This window comes from Anomaloglossus baeobatrachus, chromosome 5 (assembly GCF_048569485.1).
Source record: "Anomaloglossus baeobatrachus isolate aAnoBae1 chromosome 5, aAnoBae1.hap1, whole genome shotgun sequence".
Classification (NCBI taxonomy): domain Eukaryota; kingdom Metazoa; phylum Chordata; class Amphibia; order Anura; family Aromobatidae; genus Anomaloglossus; species Anomaloglossus baeobatrachus.
The window spans coordinates 206,120,439-206,143,509 of NC_134357.1; the positions used below are offsets into that span (position 1 = coordinate 206,120,439).

The 23,071-nt window shown below is 44.0% G+C and overlaps 1 protein-coding gene across 2 annotated transcripts in view; it reads right to left on the minus strand.

The window, feature by feature from the left end:
• Nucleotides 1–23,071, minus strand: part of VCL (vinculin) — a 341,576-nt gene that overhangs the window by 51,116 nt on the left and 267,389 nt on the right. For both annotated transcript variants that reach the window (XM_075349103.1, XM_075349102.1), the window contains exon 17: nt 9,036–9,160. In XM_075349103.1, the coding sequence (XP_075205218.1) occupies nt 9,036–9,160 (125 nt within the window). The remainder of the gene's footprint in view (nt 1–9,035; nt 9,161–23,071) is intronic.

Here is a 23,071-nt window from a genome sequence, read left to right on the forward strand (position 1 = left end):
GGCAGCACGCTGCCAGACATCCAAACATAGAAGGACGGTCGCGCGCCGCCATGATGGCAGGAGGGGTTTTTAAGGAGATGTAGCTCCAGCCAAGGGCGGGCGCGAGACGGATGTGACCCAATCATGATCTGTGACGTCCTGGCCCGGCCAGTCAGGATTCAGCACATCACCAGCCTCGTTATCTGGCCGTGTGATACCAGTGAGCGAATCAGAAGATGTCACGTGGGGCACATGCTCAACCTCCTGCCTCTGGGTCATAAAGGCGGGATCTTCGGTTTCACAATGTGCAGAGCTAAGGGAAGTCTTGCTGCTTCCCTGAGCATCTATCCTTTGCACACTGTGCAACCACTCCAACCCTCTGCGATGCTGAGCAGGAGGACACGTGGCAGGCAAGGGATGGGAGACCACTCCATTCCTTACAAGGAGTAAACCACTAGGTGTCACCCTTCTGCTGCATCTAGGAGGAGGAAACTCCTGCAGTCTCCCAGGCCTTTGGCGCTGCTGAGCAGGAGAGCTCGCGGCAGACAAGGAATGGGGGACCACCTCATTCCTTGCAAGAGGAGAGCCACGAGATGTAACACTTCTGTCTGTTAGAGTCCGGCCTGTGTAGAGAAAGCCAAAGGGCCGAAAACAGTAGCCCAAAGGTTGCACCATGCCCTCCCCGCCAGCAACTCAATATCACCACTATCTGAAACCTAAGGATGCAAATAACTGGATACATTAGTGTAAAATAGAGCACATGTCCCCCTTCTTCCACCAATCATTGTGTGTGATAGACGCAATGATGTCACTTCATCGTATCTGCCGAGAGTCCATCTACAGGAGCAGATTGCTAGAGGAACAGGATTGAGGCGAGCATGCATTTCGTTTTTTTGTCTATGAATGTGAGAGGTGTGTTTGTGTATAGGGGGCTGTGTGGGGGGTTAATACTAAGTATAGGGGGCCATCACTATATATAGGAAGGTTACACGTGACTGAGGCTCATACTGTGTATAAGGTGTCTATGTGGGGGTTCATATTGTATATAGAGGGCCACATGTCATCTTATACTGTATATAGGCGGGCTCCCACCATATATAGGAGGGCTACGTGGGGGCTCAGTGTTTGTATGTTGGGGGCTCAAACTGTATATAGGAGTGGTCAAACTATATATAGCGCCAGGCTGTGTGTGTGGGGGTTCATGCTGTATATAGAGGTGCTATGTAGGGGTTTATGCTGTGTATAAGAAGTCTATGTGAGGCCTCATGCTGCATATATGGGGACTGTGTTAGTGCTCATGAGGATCAAGCTCTATATAGGAGGGCTATGTGTGGGCTTATACTGTAATTATATATATATATATATATATATATATATATATATATATATATATATATATATGGCCATGCGTGAGCTCATACTGTATACAGGGGTAGTGTCAACATACATAATTCTGCTCAATATTAAGTGATACAATTAATATAAAAAAAACTTAAAATGAATCTATTAATATGAATATTGAGTAGTCATCATCTTATGTGGCCCCTATGGAAAATTGCCCAATCCTGAGCTGCAGAATAACTTTGGAGCTTACCAGACATCTTCCTTATAGTACTGCATGATGGAAACTGTCTGTATTTCTCTGCAATATGGACACTATAAATCTTTATCAAACCCACAACTCCATTCTCTATAGCTTGAGACACACATTACTGCACTGCTCTCCAGCCTTTTTTGCTAATAAATTGCCTTTTGTTGCAGCCAAATAATTCAGATTTGTCTCTTCAGTCCAGAACACTTGCTGCCATTTTTCTGCACCTCAGATCTTACGTTTTCTTCCATAATTATATCCAATGAAATCACTTCTGACTAGACTTCTCAGATCAGTAGTTGAATGTAGTCCCACTGCGTGCTGCCACTTCTGAGCTGATGACCCTGCTGAACATTTTCCAATTTCGGAATGATGATTGGTTTGTTTTCTGCTGCAACCAGTTTCATTGAGGGACCTCTACATCTACAGTCCACAATGCTGCTAATTTATTTTTCAAAATATCTTTAAAACAGCACATTAATACTTCTATTTTTGAAAGCATTTTTACTCTGCAACATTTTAGCCACACCTGCCTAAAACTTATGCACAGTTATGCATATTGACTGATGCCAAAACATATACACTACAGTTCAAACATTTGGGTCACCCAGACAATTTTGTCTTTTCCATGAAAAATCACACTTATCAAATGAGTTGCATAATGAATAGAAAATATAGTCCAGACATTGACGAGGTTAGAAATAATGATTTTTACTTGAAATAATAATTTTCTCCTTCAAACTTTGCTTTCATCACATAATGCTCCCTTTGCAGCAATTCGAGCTTTGCAGACCTTTGGCATTCTAGCTGTTAATTTGCTGAGGTATCTTTATACCAGTTTATCTGGAGATATTTCACCCCATGCTTCCAGAACTCCCTCCCACTAGTTGGATTGGCTTGATCGGCACTTTTTGCATACAATACGGTCAAGCTGCTCCCACAAAAGCTCAATAGGCTTGAGATCTGGTGACTGGGCTGGCCACTCCATTACAGATAGAATACAGCTGCCTGCTTCTTCCCTAAATAGTTCATGCATAAATTTGGAGATGTGCTTTGGGTCATTGTCCTGTATGGCATGGCATTGCAAAATAGAGTGATAGCCTTCCTTCTTTAAAATCCCTTTTACCTTGTACAAAACTCCCACTTTACCAGCAACAATACAACCCCAGACCATCACATTACCTCGACCATGCTTGACAGATGGAGTCAGGCACTCTTCCAGCATTTTTTCAGTTCTGAGTCTCAAAAATGTTCTTCTGTGTGATCCAAACACCTCAAACTTTGATTTGTCTGTCCATAACACTTTTTTCCAATCTTCCTTTGTTCAATTTGGTCTGTTCTTTTGCCCATAATAATCTTGTCCTTTTATTAGCCAGTCTCCGAAGTGTCTTTTTCTTTGCCACTCTGCCCTGAAGACCAGCATCCCGGAGTCGCCTCTTCACTGTAGACGTTGACAATGGCGTTTTGCGGGTACTATTTAATGAAGCTGCCAGTTGAGGACCTGTGAGGCGTCGATTTCTCAAACTAGAAACTCTAATGTACTTGTCTTGTTGCTCAGATGTGCAGCCCGGCCTCCCACTTCTCTTTCTACTCTGGTTAGAGCCTGTTTGTGCTCTCCTCTGAAGGGAGTAGTACACACCATTGTAAGAAATCTTACGTTTCTTGGCAATTCCTTGCATGACTGATCCTTCATTTCTAAGAACAAGAAAAGACTGTCGAGTTTCACATGAAAGTTCTCTTTTCTGGCCATTTTGAGAGTAATGGAACCAACAAATGTAATGCTCCAGATTCTCAACTAGCTCAAAGGAAGGTCAACTTTATAGCTTCTCTAATCAGCAAAACTGTTTTCAGCTGTGCTAACATACTTGTACAAAGGTTTGCAAGAGATTTCTAAACATCCATTAGCCTTCTAACACAGTTACCAAACACAATGTACCATTAGGACACTGGAGTGGTGGTTGTTGGAAATTGACCTCTATACACCTATGTAGATATTGCATTAAAAACCAGACGTTTGCAGCTAGAATGGTTATTTACCACATTAACAATGTATAGAGTGTATTTCTGTTCAATTTGTTAGCTTCATTGGAAAAAAAAAAAAAAGCGCTTTTCTTTCAAAAATAAGGAAAAATCTAAGTAACCCTAAACTTTTGAAAGCGCTGCGGAATATGTTTGCGCTATATAAAAATAAAGATTTTATTTTTTTTATTTATTTGAACTGTAGTGTATGTACAACCCCTGGCAAAAATTATGGAATCACCTGGCTCTGAGGATGTTTATTCAGTTGTTTTAGTTATGTGCCATGTCTGTGATCTGCTTTTTTTAAACAAAAGTAAAAAGTCATTTCAAATGGCAACTATCTGGCTTTAAGAAAAAAAAAATCATGAAAACATAATGTGCTAGCCAGTAACTGTTAATTTTCAAGACCAAAGAGGGGGAAAAAATTATGGAATCACCCTGTAAATTTTAATTCGCAAAACTAACATCTGCATCAAATAAGATCTGCTCGTTAGTCTGCATCTAAAAAAAGAGTGATCACACCTTGGAGAGCTGTTACACCAAGTGGACTGACATGAATCATGGCTCCAACACGAGAGATGTCAATTGAACCAAAGGAGAGGATTATCAAACTCTTAAAAGAGGGTAAATCATCACGCAATGTTGCAAAAGATGTTGGTTGTTCACAGTCAGCTCTGTCAAAAATCTGGACCAAATACAAACAACACGGGAAGGTTGTTAAAAGGCAAATATACTGGTAGACCAAGTAAGACATCAAAGCGTCAAGACAGGAAACTTAAAGCAATATGTCTCCAAAAATAGGAAATGGACAACAAAACAAATGAGGAACGAATGGGAGGAAACTGGAGTCAATGGCTGTGACAGAACTGTAAGAAACCGCCTAAAGGAAATGGGATTTACATACGGAAAAGCTAAACAATAAAAAGATGACTGCCTAAAGAGAATATGTAAATTTCCACAGTTATTGATGATATGGGGCTGCATGTCAGGTAAAGGCACTGGGGAGATGGCTGTCATTACATCTTCAATAAATGCCTAAGTTTACATTGAAATTTTGGACACTTTTCTTATTTCATCAATTGAAAGGATGTTTGGGGATGATAAAATCATGTATCAAGATGATAATGCATCCTGCCATAGAGCAAAAACTGTGAAAACATTCCTTGAAAGAAGACCCATAAGGTCAATGACATGGCCAGCAAATAGTTTGGATCTCAATGCAATTAAAAATCTTTGGTGGAAGTTAAAGAAAATGGTCCATGACAAGGCTCCAACTTGCAAAGCTGATGTGGCAACAGAAATCAGAACTAACATCCTGTGCACCGCGAACCCAGCCGGAGAACTAACTATCCTAAAGGTAGGAAAGATGAATAACGCTCTGCCTCAGAAAATAGACAAGAATAGCAAGCAACCCACATTCAAAGACTGCGGTAATATAGGAAAAACACAATATACAGGTAGATGACAGGATTAGCAAAAGGTGAGGCCCCCGCTGACTAAAATAGGAAAGGACAGGAAAGGGACTGATGGTGACCAGAGAAAAACCCTGCAAAATACCAACTTCCTGATAGTAAAAAAAGGCCCTCAGATCGCTCGATCTGAACTCCGTCCTATACCAGGTGCCCTTGTCATACCAATGAACAGAAAACAAGAATTATAACAAATTCAACAAGCCACAAACACATGGACCCAAAGGAGCTATACTCCACACAGAACTGCAGGGAGTTCCTCAACAATCCACTGAGGGGGAAAATCCCTGGAAGGAAATAAACTGAAACCAACCACAACAAATGACAAACCCAGCTAAGCAAAAGAACCAGACAATAAATAAAGAACAAGCACTTATCTGGAGTAGATGTGGTGTAAAGCAGGATTAAGCAGGCTGTAGATACAAAGAACAACTGACATCCGGCAACAGCCTGCAATCAGACCAGGACTTAAATAAGCAGAGAGTTAGCAAAGGAAACACCCACTGCACAACACACCTGGTCCAAGTCCAAACCATTCCTGGCCACCAGAGGGAGCCTCCCAGCAGCCAAAACATAACCAACATTCACAACAGTACCCCCCCCCCCTTGAGGAGGGGTCACCGAACCCTCACCCACGCAACCAGGTCGCTCGGGATGAGCATGATGGAAGGCGCGAACCAACCTGTCCGCATGAATGTCAGAAGCCACAACCCAAGAGTTATCCTCCTGCCCATAACCCTTCCATTTCACAAGGTACTGAAGCTGACGCCTACTGCGACGGGAATCCAGAATTTTTTCAACCTCATACTCCAGATCCCCTTGTACCAAAACAGGGTCAGGAGGCGCTGCTGCAGGAACTGCTGGCTCCACATGTTTCTTCAACAAGGACTTATGGAAGACATTGTGAATCTTAAATGACGCAGGCAGAGTCAAACGGAAAGATACAGGGTTAATAATCTCCGAAATCTTATAAGGTCCAATAAATCTGGGCTTAAATTTAGGAGATGGAACTCTCATAGGAATATTTTTAGAGGACAACCACACCATGTCCCCTACTTTAAACCGGGGACCAACAGTCCGACGCCGGTTGGCAAACTTTTGGGCAGTTTCTTGGGACTGAAACAATTTATCCACTACCTGCCCCCAAATCTGCTGCATTCTATTGACCACCGAATCCACCCCCGGACAGTCAGACGCCTCAAGCTGCCCTGAGAGGAACCTAGGGTGATACCCAAAATTGCAGAAAAAGGGGGACACCAATGTGGTAGAGCTAGCTCTATTGTTAAGGGCAAATTCAGCCAAAGGCAAAAACGAAACCCAGTCATCCTGATCCGCAGAAACAAAACACCGTAAATAGGTCTCAAGGGTCTGGTTAGCCCTTTCAGTCTGACCGTTGGTCTGAGGATGAAACGCCGAGTAGAAAGACAGCTCAACACCCAATTTGGAGCAAAAAATCCTCCAAAACCTGGATACAAACTGCACTCCTCTGTCAGAAACAATGTTTTCGGGAATACCATGCAAACGAACAACATGTTGGAAAAACAAAGGTACCAACTCTGATGAAGACGGCAACTTAGATAGGGGAACCAAGTGGACCATCTTGGAGAATCTGTCACAGATCACCCAAATCACAGTCATTTTCTGAGAGACGGGAAGCTCTGAAATAAAATCCATAGAGATGTGCGTCCAAGGTTTCTTAGGTACAGGCAAAGGCAATAATAGCCCACTAGAACGTGAACAACAGGGCTTGGACCTAGAACAAACTCCACACGACTGCACAAAACGACGGACATCTCGGGACAGGGCCTTTAAATTTGTTGGCCGGATGTACTGTTATGATCCGGAACCATGGAAGACCACCACAAATCATTGGCAAAAGGTGACAAGAGCATTGGCAACTAATCTGGCCGCAATCCCCTTACTAACCATCACAACTAGAAGTAGCCGAGGGGTGAACTAACATCCTGTGCACCGCGAACATAGCCGGAGAACTAACTATCCTAAGGGTAGGAAAGATGAATAACTCTCTGCTTCAGAAAATAGACAAGAATAGCAAGCCCCCCACATTCAAAGACTGCGGTGATATAGGAAAAACACAATACACAGGTAGATGACAGGATTAGCAAAAGGTGAGGCCCCCGCTGACTAAAATAGGAAAGGACAGGAAAGGGACTGATGGTGACCAGAGAAAAACCCTGCAAAATACCAACTTCATGATAGTACAAAAAGGCCCTCAGATCGCTCGATCTGAACTCCGTCCTATACCAGGTGCCCTTGTCATACCAATGAACAGAAAACAAGAATTATAACAAATTCAACAAGCCACAAACACATGGGCCCAAAGGAGCTATACTCCACACAGAACTGCAGGGAGTTCCTCAACAATCCACTGAGGGGGAAAATCCCTGGAAGGAAATAAACTGAAACCAACCACAACAAATGACAAACCCAGCTAAGCAAAAGAACCAGACAATAAATAAAGAACAAGCACTTATCTGGAATAGATGTGGTGTAAAGCAGGATTAAGCAGGCTGGAGATACAAAGAACAAATGACATCCGGCAACAGCCTGCAATCAGACCAGGACTTAAATGAGCAGAGAGTTAGCAAAGGAAACACCCACTGCATAACACACCTGGTCCAAGTCCAAACCATTCCTGGCCACCAGAGGGAGCCTCCCAGCAGCCAAAACATAACCAACATTCACAACACTGCACGCTGTTATTAAAGCCAGAGGTGGTGCAACAAAACACTAGTGATGTATTGGAGTGTTCTTTTGTTTGTTTGTTTTTCATGATTCCATAATTTTTCCCTCATAATTGAGAGATTCCATAATTTTTCCACGTTTGGACTTGTAAAGTAACCGTTACTAGCTAGCACATTATGTTTTCATGATTTTTTTTAGTGTTTCTTAAAGCCAGAAAGTTGCCATTTGAAATTACTTTAGTTTTGTGCCATGTCTGTGATCTTTTTTCAAACAAAAGTAAACAACTGAATGAACATCCTCAGAGCCAGGTGAGTCCATAATTTTTGCCAGGGGTTTTATTAACTGATGCTCTGAATTTATATTCTATTTATAGTATTTAAAGAGGACCTATCACTTACTTAAAAAATTTAGAGGTAAATACCTTGTACAAATCCCCGAGTTCACCCGAATCTGCTGCTCTTTTCCGTTTTGCGGGGTATCGATTATTATAGTTGCTTACATAGCACCATCATATTCCACAGCGCTTCTGCAGATATCAGCACCGTCCACATTGGGGCTCATAATCTAAATTCTTAGCATTAGGTCTTTGAAGTGGAGACATTCAAATTTTTTGGAGATTGCTGCTGAGCTGTGATTGGCAGCATCTGGGTGGGGTGAAGATGCTTGTCCCCATTGAAGACTGTAAAGAAACACCCGATTGCATTACAAGCAGAGATTTTAGATATTGTTCTCCTGAAAAAACAAATATCTCTGCAGTGGAGTACAAAACGGGAAGGGGCGGCAGAATTAGGGGAGATCAGTCATCTTTGAAATGTGTTTAACTCAAATTTTCTTGATTAAGTTACAGCTCTTCTTTAATATAATTATATTTTGTACATACATTAGTGTCCCATGTAAGTGGCACTGTATGCCCTATACTTCCTCGTTTATCCTGCCTATATCCACTTGTAGGTAGTTCCTGATGAAGCCCCGCCATATAGCAGGATCTCTAGCATGGCTATATTAGCAGTGCCATCACATCTACAGTACTGCAGCCAATCACTGGGCTTTGCATCTAGCTCACTGATTGGCTGCAGTATACACACAATCATTGCAGCAGTGGTGGAAAAACCGTTCTGAACCTGGGAAGGGTAACTATTAGATGTTTTTATTATTTTGAACATGGCCATAATGATTTGGTTAAGAAAAATTGAAAGGAGAAAACCCTTTAAGATATCTGATAACTAGTTTTATACACACATACTTGTATACACAAAATAGCAGACACTTACCCTCAGGTGCTCCAAGTCAGGAGGAGGAGGGGGGAATTCAGGCTCTGGGGGCTGGAATGCTTCCCTCACCTTAGCGACTGCTCCCAAAATCCTATAACCAGAGTCCAGGAAGCCCTTCTGTAAAGCTGAGGACAAAAGAAACTTCTGTTCAAAGCATTTTTATATATCAGGACCTCATAACTCATTAAATTCAAAGCATAATTTCAAGGTCAAGTCCACAGAACAGAAAAGTTTTTTTTTTTTTTTCCTACGCATTAATGGCTGTCACGGAGAAGACATCACAACTCATTCCTTGCCAATGGCAGATACAAGCACAGAAACTGACACCTTCTGAAAAATGTTTAATTTACTGGGGTTGGTATTACAGAAATAATACTCATTGACTCCTTCCAGTAAGATGAATGAAGTGGCGATTTGCTGTCATTAAATTTCAATGGATGGCAGGTCTAAGAGAGTGGCCTTTTGCATGTTTCCAGCATATAGTTATAGCAGCCACATGGAAAAGAAGCCTCAGGTCAGAGAAATGGTAGACATGTTCTGGGGCTTTGTGCAAAAACTTTAAAACGCTAAGAAGGAAGAAGGTTAAGTGTGTGGTTCTGCATCATCCACCACTAGAATTAGTGATGTGTAACCCCTCTACTTCCTCCACTCTTTCTCAACTGTGGTTCAACAAAGACATAGGGCCCAATTCACCACTTGGTTTCTTGAAGTTACTTTTTTTGTCTTGCTGTATTCCTATCTTTTTCCAGTTTTTGTAACTTGCAAAGCTTTTAAAAAGGATAAAAAAAAAATGCACCCAATACAAAACTCCCCAAGAAATCTAACTGTAGGCTGGCCATGGAATGAGATGTCCCAAAAAAATGCAACATTTTAGAGTCACAATTCGTGAATCTGTCTAAAACATCTGGATAAGCAAAGTTGTCAATGGGAAATCCAAAAAGACTTAAAAGGGAACCTGTCAGGTGCAATAAGCTCAAAGAACCACGAGCAATTCTGGGTGCATATTGCTAATCCCTGCCTAACAGTCCCGGTATCTAGTAGCATAGATAAAGGGATGTTTAGAAAAAGTATTTCTAAAGATCTTGTATCATATGCTAATGAGGCCAGCGACTATTTGCAAGGGCGATTCCTCTCTTGGCTAGTCGTCCCCCTTAACATGTAAGCACGCCCCTGTGGGCATGCTAACATGCTAATGAATGTGCAGCGTCAGAGGTATGGTCGATCGCACCGCTCTCTGCTGCCATCGCATCAGACACTGGATTTCGGCTCAGTGCGCATGATTAGAAGTCCCGGACTTTCAGTCACGCGCACTATGAAGTCGGGTGTATGCATCCCGAATTCAAACAGGTCTAGTCGCATGACCGGTCGGGGACATTCTGATTATGCGCACTGAGTGGAAAAGCAGCGGTGGCGACTTCCGGTTCCGGCGCTGTGATGTGAGGACGCGGGAGACAGAGCTCCACACGTTCCTCAGCCCCACAGACCGACTATCAGAGCCCCACGGCCGCGGGAGGAGGCGGAAAACGAGAGGCTAGGAGCGGGAGGTGACCGTGCATGGAGCGGTACCTCCTCCGGAGCAGCGGCAGACAGCTGAGGCAGGGTGCTGCAGAGGGAGAGCACATGGAGCAGAAAATGGTGGCGGATGCGGGCCGCAGCGGTATGTAGGGAGGTGAGCAGAGGCAGATGGAGGAGGAGGGGGAGCAGATAAGAGAGCAGCGGGCAGCCCAGCAGCACAACCAGCTCCCAGGCCTGCAAATAGACTATGACCGTCTGGCTGGTGCAGTGGCAGTGCACCTGGCAGACAGGATCAAGGATTCCTTGGAGGCCATGGTGGGGGCAGCGCTATCTCCCTTAAAGGAGCAGATCACACAGCAGGGAGCCAGGATGTTAGAGATGGAGCAAAGAATCTCTGACACAGAGGACGAAGTGACAGCAGCTGCAGGAGATGGTGGAGGGATCCCAGGCAATGAGAGACAAACTGGAAGATCTGGAAACCCGCTCCAGAAGAAGCAATTTAAGGTTGGTGGGACTGCCAGAATCCATAAGCATGTGGCAATTGGACAGCATATGTGAAGCAGAGCTCCCCAAGGCATTGGGCCTGACGAATAAATGCAGGGTGGAAAGAGCGCACAGGGTGGGCCCCGTAAGAGAGCATCCAGGCACAGGAAGAACAAATGGGAAGGAAAGCAGCACGGGAGTGACTGGACCAGCCAAGCCGCGCCAAGTGATAATAAAATACTTGGAATACAAAGACAAAGAAGAGCTGCTGCGAGCGTTTAGAGGAAGGAGGACCCCACTGTCTTTACAAGGACATAAAGTACTGATCTTCGGGGACTACTCGGTGGAGGTTACACGCAAAAGGAAAGCCTTTAGTAAGATCTGCACTGCGCTGTACCGTAAAGCTATAAAATTCCAACTGCTCTATCCTGCAATACTGAAAGTAACAAGACGTGATGGATCCCTTTTTGCGACAAAAGACTTGAGGGATGCGGAGAAGTGGATGGAGGAGATGGAGAACAGAAACCAGACGGAGGAATCCCCGGAGAGGCAACATAACCGGCATGGAGGAGAGGAGGGGAGCCGGGCATCGGGCCGGAAGGACTGGATGGAGGGGAGAGAGGAGGGGAGAGAGATCCATGCAGGAAGCCCAAAGACAAGGAGGTCGCCGTCGCGTAGGCCTGGAAACCAGAAGAAGGGAGCGACAAGAGAGAGGCTACAAGGAGAAGAATTGATATTTTGAACTGAACTGTGAGGGGCCCAGGAGAGAGGGGACTGACAGAATGCAGGGGATGAGTAACATCTACTGTTTATCATTGCATTTTTACTTTTTACTTCCTCTTCCACTTCCTATTTCCTCTTCCAGTTCCTCTTCCAGTTCCTACTTCCTTTTCCACTCCCTCTTCCACTTCCTACTTCCACTCCCACTTCCTCTTCCACTTCCTATTCCCCCTTTCGCTATCTCTTTCACTTCATACCTACTTTCCCACGTCCTACTTCACTTTCACTTCCTACTTCCTCTTCCACTTCCACTTTCTAATTCCTTTTCCACCTCCTTTTCCACTTCCACTTTCTAATTCCTTTTCCACCTCCTCTTCCACTTCCTACTTCCACTTCCTACTTCCACTTCCTACTTCCACTTCCTACTTCCTCTTCCACTTTCTCGTCTGCTTCCTACTTCCTCCTCCACTGCCTCTTCCACTTCCTCTTTCACTTCCTATTTCCTCCTCTGCTTCCTCTTCCACTTCCTCTCTCACTCCCTCTTCTCTTTAGTTCTCCTCGCCTCTTCAATTTATATTGACCAAGGTGCCCTGCCCCCTAGGGGGTGTAGGGGGGTCCTAACATCTATGGGGGACCGGGTTTCTCTCTCTTCAGTATCTACTGATAAATAGCTCTTCTGGTAGCCAGGTCACTTATGCTGCTGGGAGGTGGAGTGAAATTGAGATCAGAGGCAACAAATGCTATATATAGGCAATGAGGGAGGGGGTATTGTATGCTGACATGGTTGTTGACCAGGAAGGCCTTGCTCTGGTGTGTTAGATAACAGAACAATGGGGGACAGGCTATATGTAAATGTTAATCAGTTGGCTGAGAGGGGATTGCGGAGCCAGGAGCATCACAGAAAAAATGGAAGTGATGAGACGATTGATTGTAAAGGGGGGGGGACAGTTGAGGGGTTGTTAGTTGACAATAGATCTAGGTTGAATAGTTGGGTTCAGGGAAAGCAACGCTATAAAACATACCGAAAGACAATTGAGGGCAGTTGGGGGGGTAACCAACAGGTTTATAGTTAATGCCAAGATTGGGACACAAGGTTGCGCCCAGGCAATACATAGTTGTAAGCGCACAGCGAAGTTAGAGGAAATGCAAAGCCACGCACACGGGGGGGCGCATAGCAACACAAAAAACATGGGCAACGGGGACTATGGTTAAAATAGTTACATGGAACGTGAAAGGACTTAAATCACCTCACAAGCGCATGATGGTTCTGAGACATCTTAAAAGATTGAAGGTAGATATCGCACTGCTGCAGGAAACGCATTTACTACGGGAAGATTTTTTCCGAATGCAGAAATTATGGGTAGGAAAAGTAGTTGGGTCGGGCTCCCCGGGAAGGAAACCAGGGGTCATGATTCTATTAAACAAACATTTCAACCATACAAAAACTTCCCAAGATAGCGATGAGGAAGGTAGATATGTCCATATAAAATTAAACAGCCTGCAGGGAGAGTTTAGCATACACAACATATATGCCCCCAACAATGAACAGAATTCAATTTTCAAACTCATCACAAGTAAAGTGGGAATGGACACAGAATGGAACAAAATAGTGGGAGGGGATTTCAATGCGGTGGTCTCAGGGGAAGAAGATAGGAGACATAACAGGGGTCAAGATGGGCAGACAAAAACGACAAAAGGCTTGATGGCTAGGCTGCTGGAAGACACAAATCTGAAAGACAGCTGGAGGCTACAGCACCCATATGACCGTGAATTCACTCACTACTCACATCCACATGACGCATGGTCAAGAATTGATTATATTCTGGTTGACCAATCATTTTTGAGTAGGGTCAAAGATGTAGATATTGAGAACATGGTGATATCGGACCATAGCCCGGTGACCTTAGAAATAAATGACACAGTTCAGAGGGGATCGGACTATTTGTGGAGGTTCCCGTCCTTTTTACTTAGGGATACGGATTTTGTTAAAATACTGAAGGGATGGTGGGAAGAGTATAGCAACACTAATAGTGAACATGAAACGGATGTAATGATATTTTGGGAAGCAGCAAAAGCAGTGCTGAGAGGGAGGCTAATGGGGTATACTGCTACAATCAAGAGACATACACATGCACAATACCAAGAAGCTAGTGACACGCTTAGAGAAAAATATCTGAAATATTTGGAAACCATGTCCCAAGAAGCAAAAAAGGAATGGAAGGGGGGCGAAACAAAGGTTCGAGCTTTGGGCAGGAAAAAGGGAAGAGCTAGTACAGTCACAAATGGAGGTCGACCTGCACAGGAACGCCAATAAAGCAGGGAAATTACTGGCCAATTTGGCTAAGGGAAGGCGACCAATGACTTCAATAACCAGTATGACTGGACAGGAGGGGAACAAATCCACAAAACCACAGGAAATTAACCAGATCTTGGGGGATTACTATGAGAAACTGTATGGTAAGGGGAATGACGGTGGTAAAGGAGGGGCAGAATGGCTGAACCAAATAAACCTCACACGACTTAGCACAGAGGAGCTGACTAGTCTGAATGCAGAAGTCACAATAGAAAAAGTCCAAAAGGTGATAGGAGAGTTAAAACGTACATAAAGCTCTGGGACCCGATGGGTTCAATGGGGAATTCTATAAAGTGATGAAGGAGCAGATCTCACCGATATTGACACGCATGTTTAACAACATATTGGGAGGCACTGAAATATCGAGTCACCTCAACACGGCATATATAAAACTCATACTTAAGGGAGAGAAAAACTTAGATAATCCAGCAAATTATAGACCGATCTCCTTGATCAACCAGGACCTAAAACTACTGGACAAATTGATGGCCAACAGACTGGCGGAGATATTGCCGAGAGTAATCTCTCCGGCCCAATCAGGGTTTGTAAAGGGGAGATCGGCGGTGACCAATATAAGAAAAACCATGCTAGTAACGGATGCTAATAGGCACGGACAACCACAGAAGGGGGCATTTCCAGCCATGATCACATTAGATGCCGAAAAAGCATTTGATAATGTAAAGTGGTCATGGCTGGAAACAGTAATGGATGAGGTAGGCATTCAGGGAGCATTTAGAACATTCATTAGAGTATTATATGCGAATCCTAAAGCCAGGGTGGCGACACCAGGATTTCTGTCGAGACCTTTCTCATTGACTAAAGGGACTAGACAGGGGTGCCTATTTTCCCCCCTCCTGTTCAACCTGGCGATCGAGCCCCTATCAAGAATGCTGAATGAGAGAAATTGCTTTGAAGGTATCAACATTGGAGGAGAGGTGCTACGGTCAGCCCTGTTTGCGGACGACGTTATATTGTTTTTTACAAAAGAGACAGAGCAATTCCACATGTCCTTATTAAAATATTAAATTTTTATTGTTACAATTTAGTGCAAAAAAGTGAAAACTTGAAACAAATATATACACACAAGACAATCATTAAAATTGCAATGTTGAAGGATGTATACCACACAAGGTGCGTGAGATGATTGCGTCTTATTACAATTAATTTATGACAATTTTGCAATAAGTATTATAATTTCATGCAAAAAAAAAAAATGTTTTGCTTCAATAAATAATTGCAAACAATGGGTAGGAGATAAATTATTTAGTTATTGTTGCAATAATTATCATTTCATACAAAAAAATTTTTTACTTCAATGGGTAATTGCTGATAATAGTAATAATAAATAGATTATTTTGTTGGTATTGTATTGGGCTGTATTCGATGTTTAAAGGTGACCAGCGGCTGTAGCACGTTTTACCTTTATTATACTGCATGAGCACATTTATAGGGCACAGGTATTGCTTCCTCAGGGGGCTGTTACTCATCGGTCTCCCCTCACCTTTTATGCTGTATGCTCCCAATGATCATCACCTGCGATCTGTGGCTGGCGCGTGCGTGCCGGCATCCACAGCCTCCAGCAATGAAGTGCCGCTCGTCAGCGGTGCTGGTGCATGCACAGTGGCTGTGTAAGCCAGCGCACGTGTCCAGACCTTTTGACAGCAGCGCGACTCAGCAGGAGAGTGAAGGACAGCAGGCACGCACTCCAGATTGCCGTGCAATTAGCTACATGGTGTGTACCCGGGTCACAACACACCATGAGCCAACTATATAATAATTCTTTAAGGTGACAAATATAAGAAGGTATACATATTAACACACAATACTATATATATATATATATATATATATATATATATATATATATTTGTGATCATATGTAATTATATCGCAAGACTTGCAGAGCACTTCCATCAGTGAACTTCCATCTCATAATAATGGGTCCATGGGCATGGAGAGGGGATCAGTGCAGTTGACACGAAAACATACTATAAAAAATACACAGATTAAAAACTGATTAAAAACATTGCATAGAAGCAGTGGAGAGAGGCATATCTGATATGTTATTATATATATATATATATATATATATATATATATATATATATATATATATATATATATATATATATATACACACAAGATAATATTTTAAAATTCATTTTTATCAATTTTTCCTCTTGATTTTTAATTGCTCTAGAGAATTTATGGAATTGTTAGTACAACTTAACAAACAGTCTCTGAGATTGACATGGAAATAGAGCAGATACAGAAAAAACTACAGGATGGCCTCTCAGCTGATATGTTAGCTAAGTTTAAATCCGAGATTGAAGATGAATCAGGGAAATGGGAAAAAGAGGTTTGTGACGTTAAGACCAAAAAATTCCAGAGGGACACCATGGATCGCAACCAAAACAATGTATATAGATGGCATAAGAGATAACGGAAATGGAAAAATGCGGGATCAAGATCAGGGTCATTCACCTCCTGCACATCCAATGAGGATTCTATTAATCAAGAGATGGGGCCCGGCATTGGTATGACTCTACGTTCTACCGATAAAAGACAGAACAACATAAACAGGAGCATACCCTCAGGCTCATATAAGAAAGGGTACAAGAAAAATAACAAGTAAATTGCAGGTGATTAATTTATCGGAACATACAGTGCCTACAAGTAGTATTCAACCCCCTGCAGATTTAGCAGGTTTGATAAGATGCAAATAAGTTAGAGCCTGCAAACTTCAAACAAGAGCAGGATTTATTAACAGATGCATAAATCTTACAAAACCAACAAGTTATGTTGCTCAGTTAATTTTTAAAAAATTTTCAACATAAAAGTGTGGGTCAATTATTATTCAACCCCGAGGTTTAATATTTTGTGGAATAACCCTTGTTTGCAATTACAGCCAATAATCGTGTTTGGGGCACGTTTTACTCGGGTTCCACCTTTCTCATTATGGGTGAGTGCAGCACAGGGACTTTGTGTATGGTATTATGATACATTTTTTGATTAATACTTGTCTCTGCTAGAATTTTGGTGTGGTCAATGGTCTGATTCTCTGGATACTGGACCCCTCATGTATGCTGATCCCTCTTGGTACACACTATAAATAGGTGTGTGCAGTTTGGACCAATGATGTTTATTTGGGCCCAGTGTCCATGGTTTCTTCTGGCCATGTCCCTCCTATCACTTGGTGATTCTGCCTCCCAATGAAGGGTGGATTCCTGGCTTTTTTGTGTCAGTGACATCTCCTTGCTGTAGCCTGATCTTTGTGTAATGCTGTTGTTATTTTGTCATGTCACTTTTTTGCTATTTATTATATTAATAAAACATTTGTCATATTTTTGCAAAAAAGCAGTAATTGTTGTTATTTTGTATTGGTCATTCTATGACCTTGTGACTACTATTCCCATAGTCCTCTTGTCTTCATATTAATTAACAGGGTGTAGTCTTTTTTGATGCTCTAATTATTGGTCACATTTTGCCCTCATTCTCCTATATTCAATAATCGTGTTTTATAAGACCTGATCAGGCCGGCACAGGTCTCTGGAGTTATCTTGGCCCACTCCTCCATGCAGCTCTTCTCCAAGTTATCTAGGTTCTTTGGGTGTCTCATGTGGACTTTAATCTTGAGCTCCTTCCACAAGTTTTCAATTGGGTTAAGGTCAGGAGATTGACTAGGCCACTGCAACACCTTGATTTTTTCCCTCTTGAAGCAGGCCTTGGTTTTCTTGGCTGTGTGCTTTGGGTCGTTGTCTTGTTGGATGATGAAATGACTACCCATCTTAAGATCCTTGATGGAGGAGCGGAGGTTCTTGGCCAAAATCTCCAGGTAGGCCGTGCTATCCATCTTCCCATGGATGCGGACCAGATGGCCAGGCCCCTTGGCTGAGAAACAGCCCCACAGCATGATGCTGCCACCACCATGCTTGACTGTAGGGATGGTATTCTTGGGGTCGTATGCAGTGCCATCCAGTCTCCAAACGTCACGTGTATGGTTGGCACCAAAGATCTCGATCTTGGTCTCATCAGACCAGAGAACCTTGAACCAGTCTGTCTCAGAGTCCTCCAAGTGATCATGAACAAACTGTAGACGAGCCTTGACATGACGCTTTGAAAGTAAAAGGTACCTTACGGGCTCGTCTGGAACGGAGACCATTGCGGTGGAGTACGTTACTTATGGTATTGACTGAAACCAATGTCCCCACTGCCATGAGATCTTCCAGGAGCTTCTTCCTTGTTGTCCTTGGGTTAGCCTTGACTCTTCGGACAAGCCTGGCCTCGGCACGGGAGGAAACTTTCAAAGGCTGTCCAGGCCGTGGAAGGCTAACAGTAGTTCCATAAGCCTTCCATTTCCGGATGATGCTCCCAACAGTGGAGACAGGTAGGCCCAACTCCTTGGAAAGGGTTTTGTACCCCTTGCCAGCCTTGTGACCCTCCACGATCTTGTCTCTGATGGCCTTGGAATGCTCCTTTGTCTTTCCCATGTTGACCATGTATGAGTGCTGTTCACAAGTTTGGGGAGGGTCTTAATTAGTCAGAAAAGGCTGGAAAAAGAGATAATTAATCCAAACATGTGAAGCTCATTGTTCTTTGTGCCTGAAATACTTCTTAATACTTTAGGGGAACCAAACAGAATTCTGGTGGTTTGTGGGGTTGAATAATAAATGACCCTCTGAATAAACTTTTCTCAATTTAAAAAAAAAAAATAAAAAAGAAATAACATTCTTTTTTGCTGCAGTGCATTTCACACTTCCAGGCTGATCTACAGTCCAAATGCCACAATGCCAAGTTAATTCCGAATGTGTAAACCTGCTAAATCTGCAGGGGGTTGAATACTACTTGTAGGCACTGTATATTAACGTATAATCAAAAAAAGCTATTGGAAAGAGGGCTTAATTTCACACCCACTAACAATTTCAATCTTTTCACAGCCATGAAAGACATTAATTTATTTTCAAGGAAACTAATCCTCAAAAAACTACACCATAAAAAAAGTTTAGAACATATGATTACGTCAGATCACATTACAGAAGAAGTGACCCTGAGTAACTTGAATTCCTTGTTGGATGAGCAGGATGGAATAACTGAAGGTAAATACCCTAGGCACTTATATCCAAAATCGGTCACGTTTCCCCCTCTGTCAGCATGTCCCGCGGTGGAGATCTTCACTGACCTGGTTATCCGGGATCTCAGGGGGATCTCCAACGCGCGAAGAAATGACAATCTTACACGGGTAGAACGCTCGGCGTTACAAGAGTTACAATCACTAGATGACCTTGTCATAAAACCTGCCGACAAGGGGCGAAACGTTGTCCTGTTGTTACGAACCGGCGCCGCCATAGCCGCAAGCAGTCTGCTGCGGTTCCTGTTGCGCCCAGGCGCCGGCTGCCGTTCTTGGCCGTGCCTCGGGTCGTCCAGTTGGCTGTTCCTTCCACCACGTCTAAGTGTGGAGAGGCGGCTAGTGCGCATGCCTGCGCCGATTTACCCCAGCCAGAGTCTAAGCCCGGTGTTTTGCCTAGTGAGCATGCTCAGCCTGTTTGTGTTATGTCTGAGACTAAGTCCTCAGTTCAGGCTACTGAGCATGCTCCCACAATTAACCCTAACAGCCTCTTTGCATAGGTACTTGGACTTCGTGCTGTGTCTAAGTTCTGGGTTGTGCCTACTGAGCATGCTCAAACTGATAGTCTGCTTTCTAAGCCTGTTGCTCAGGCTACTGAGCATGCTCAAGCACTTAGTGCATCAGAGGCTAGGTCCGGTAAGGACCTCACTGAGCATGTCTGTGAGGTGGCAGGCCCTGATAGGGCAGAGGGTGTCAGGTGTCCTGATGACGTGGCAACTCCGGACTGGCTCGCAGAGGCCCGCCCCTATGATCTGGCACCTCACCATTGGTCGTCAGACGATGACTGTGAAGTGTTTGGGGCGTGGCTACCATGAGGTCATCAATCACGTGGCGGTTCCGGATAGGTCGCACGTGACGTCACTGATGACATGGCACTCTGCTATTGGACCTTGGTGGTTCCACCCTGGGTTTGGGGCGGACCCAGGTTATAAAAGGGGCTGGAGACAACATGGAGGTGTGCAGTCTTCATTTAGAGTTCTTGGTGGCATAAGCCTTGTTAGAAGCGGTAGGTAGGGCTAGGCGAACGGTGCCTGTCACGCCAAGATTCGTGGCTCAGCACATGAGGGTCAGGCGCCGTGCTTCTTTGCTACCGTTCCTGTTGTGCTAGAGCAGTCCAGTGGCATTAACTGGGCTGCGGCTGCTGCTGCGTCACCTGTTCAGTTGTGCATCCTACGCACACGGACAGTGTACCTGCTGCGCCACCTGTTCGGTTGTGCCCTCTACGCGCACGGACAGCGCACCCCAGAACCCCTGTGAAGTTAACAAGGTGTTCCTGGATTGGGTGTGTGAACCCTATTATCCTCCTCGGCTTCCCAGTCAAATGCTACTGGTGTGACTACCTGGTCTGACGTGTCCTTTACACACGTGGCCAGTTGAGTGGTGGCCAGAAACGCTAATCGGAGGACCACTCGGCCTGACGTGTCTTACACACGTGGCTGACTGGGCGCTGTCGCAGCGGTCTTCTCGGTCAACGCTAACTGGTTACCATCCGGCCTGACGTGTTGTTACACACGTGGTCGGAGTAGCGTCCGCTCCACCGAAACGCTAACTGGGTTGTCGTCCGGTCTGCCGTGTCCCTACACACGTGACCAGTTCCTTGAGTTATCTCAGAGCCATCCAGCTCTATAGTCTCCACCTAACCCACAGGGTGCCAGCAGCTCCATTACCATCTGGAGCACGGTGGGCCCCGACTGGCGATTGGGATATATACCCCTGGTCCTAATCTGCCGGTCCCCCCGTAACACCTGTGGCCTAAAAAAATGTATGAGAAGGAGGCACAAAAACAGTTGAGGGATCGAACCACATATATAAAATTACCCATCAACCCCATAGTGTCATACTCAGCTGAACTTTATTTGATACTATATGATGCCTTTACACAGGGCATTATCCCTAAAAAAGTATATGATGGTCTAACGGTAAAGTGCCCAAAAACGCCAACCATTTATTTCATTCCCAAAATTCATATAAATGCCACTGAACCCCCGGGTAGACAAATAGTATCCGGTTTGGAGGGCCTTAATGATCCAGTATGTAAATTCATAGATTTTTACCTGAAACCACTGGCAGAGGCCCTTCCATCGTACGTCCGGGATACCACGGACGTGCTGACCAGAATCAATGGTATCCATTTGGAGGAGGATATGTACCTTGTGACTCCGGACGTTGAGTCTCTCTATACTTGTATAGATCATCAGCAGGGGTTGGGGGCGGTCCGCTTCTTTCTCGTGAACAGCAACTGGGATGGAACCACATGTGAGTTGGTCCTTGGGCTGCTTGAGTTCATCCTTACCCACAATTATTTTTCATTTAAAGAACAATTCTATCTACAGCGGAGGGGTACTGCAATGGGGGCGGCCTGCGCGCCTTCGTTTGCAAACCTCTTTCTGGGGTTTTGGGAAAGAGGTTTGTGGGGGGGCGAGGGCACGCAGGCTGCGGACCATGTACCCCTCTGGCTGAGATACATTGATGACATTTTATTTATTTGGCAAGGTAATGAGGATGGGCTTAGGCAGTTCATGGACCAACTCAATGTGAATGATTTTAACATCAGGCTGACCTGTGTGTGCAGCAGGGAGGCGGTGGACTTCCTGGACATTAAGATCGAAATTGATGGCAACCAACAACTGCAGACGGATCTGTTCAGGAAGCCCACGGCAGTGAACTCTCTGTTGCACGCTGGGTCTAGCCATCATTATGCCACCATCAAATCCATCCCAGTTGGGCAGTTTATGAGAACGAGGCGGATCTGCTCTACCCCGCAGAAATTTGAACATCAGGCTGATATATTAAGAGAGAGATTCCAGTCACGTGGGTACAGCAACAGATCTATTAAGGAAGGATATAATAGAGCGAAAAAACTTTCACGTGAAACTCTATTGAAGCCCTCTGCCAGAAAAAGTAAGGATAATGATAATGTCAGGTTCATCACGACATACAATTCACAATGTGATGAGGTAAAAAGAATTCTGCAACATCACTGGCCAGTCCTCCAAACCGAACCTATTTTGAGGGAATACATTTCTAATCACCCCCAGATGACTTATAGGAGGAGTAGAAACCTCAAAGACATATTGGTTAGAAGCCACTACGTGGCGACTACCAGTACCCCCCCTTCAGCACAGGACCACCAACACGGGGATGTTATCCCTGTGGTGGCTGTAGGGCATGTCAAAATATTTGTAGAAGTAAAACCTTAGTTTCATCTGGAGGAGATAAAGAATTCGAAATCCGCCAGTATATCACCTGCTCAACTGTTCAGGTGATATACTATGAGACGTGCGGTTGTGGCCTCATTTACGTAGGGCTTACATCGCGGCAATTACGAGTAAGGACAAGGGAACATGTACGTGACATTGTTGCCGCAAAATCTATTTCTAATGTAGAGGAATTAAAAACAATCCCCCGGCACTTTAAATTAAAACATGATAGTGACCCACGTACCTTTTTGGTAAGGGGAATTGAACAAGTGTCGATAGGGATCAGAGGCGGCAACATAAATAAAAAATTACTGCAACAAGAATGCAAATGGATTACCCTTTTAGAAACAAAAACACTGAGGGGATTAAATGAAACTAATTCATTTGCATGCTTTTTGTAATTTATGACCCTGTACTTGCTCACATAAGCCTGTGATAGTCCCATGGTCCCTGATCCTCTCTTGGACCATGTCACTTAATTGGTCCTTTGCGCAGCAAAATTACTTGGATAAAATGGAAAAAAATTAAAAATCAAGAGGAAAAATTGATACAAATGAATTTTAAAATATTATCTTGTGTATATATAATAACATATCATGTGAGCAAGGATGGTTGACCTTAGGGAGATCAACAGCCACCA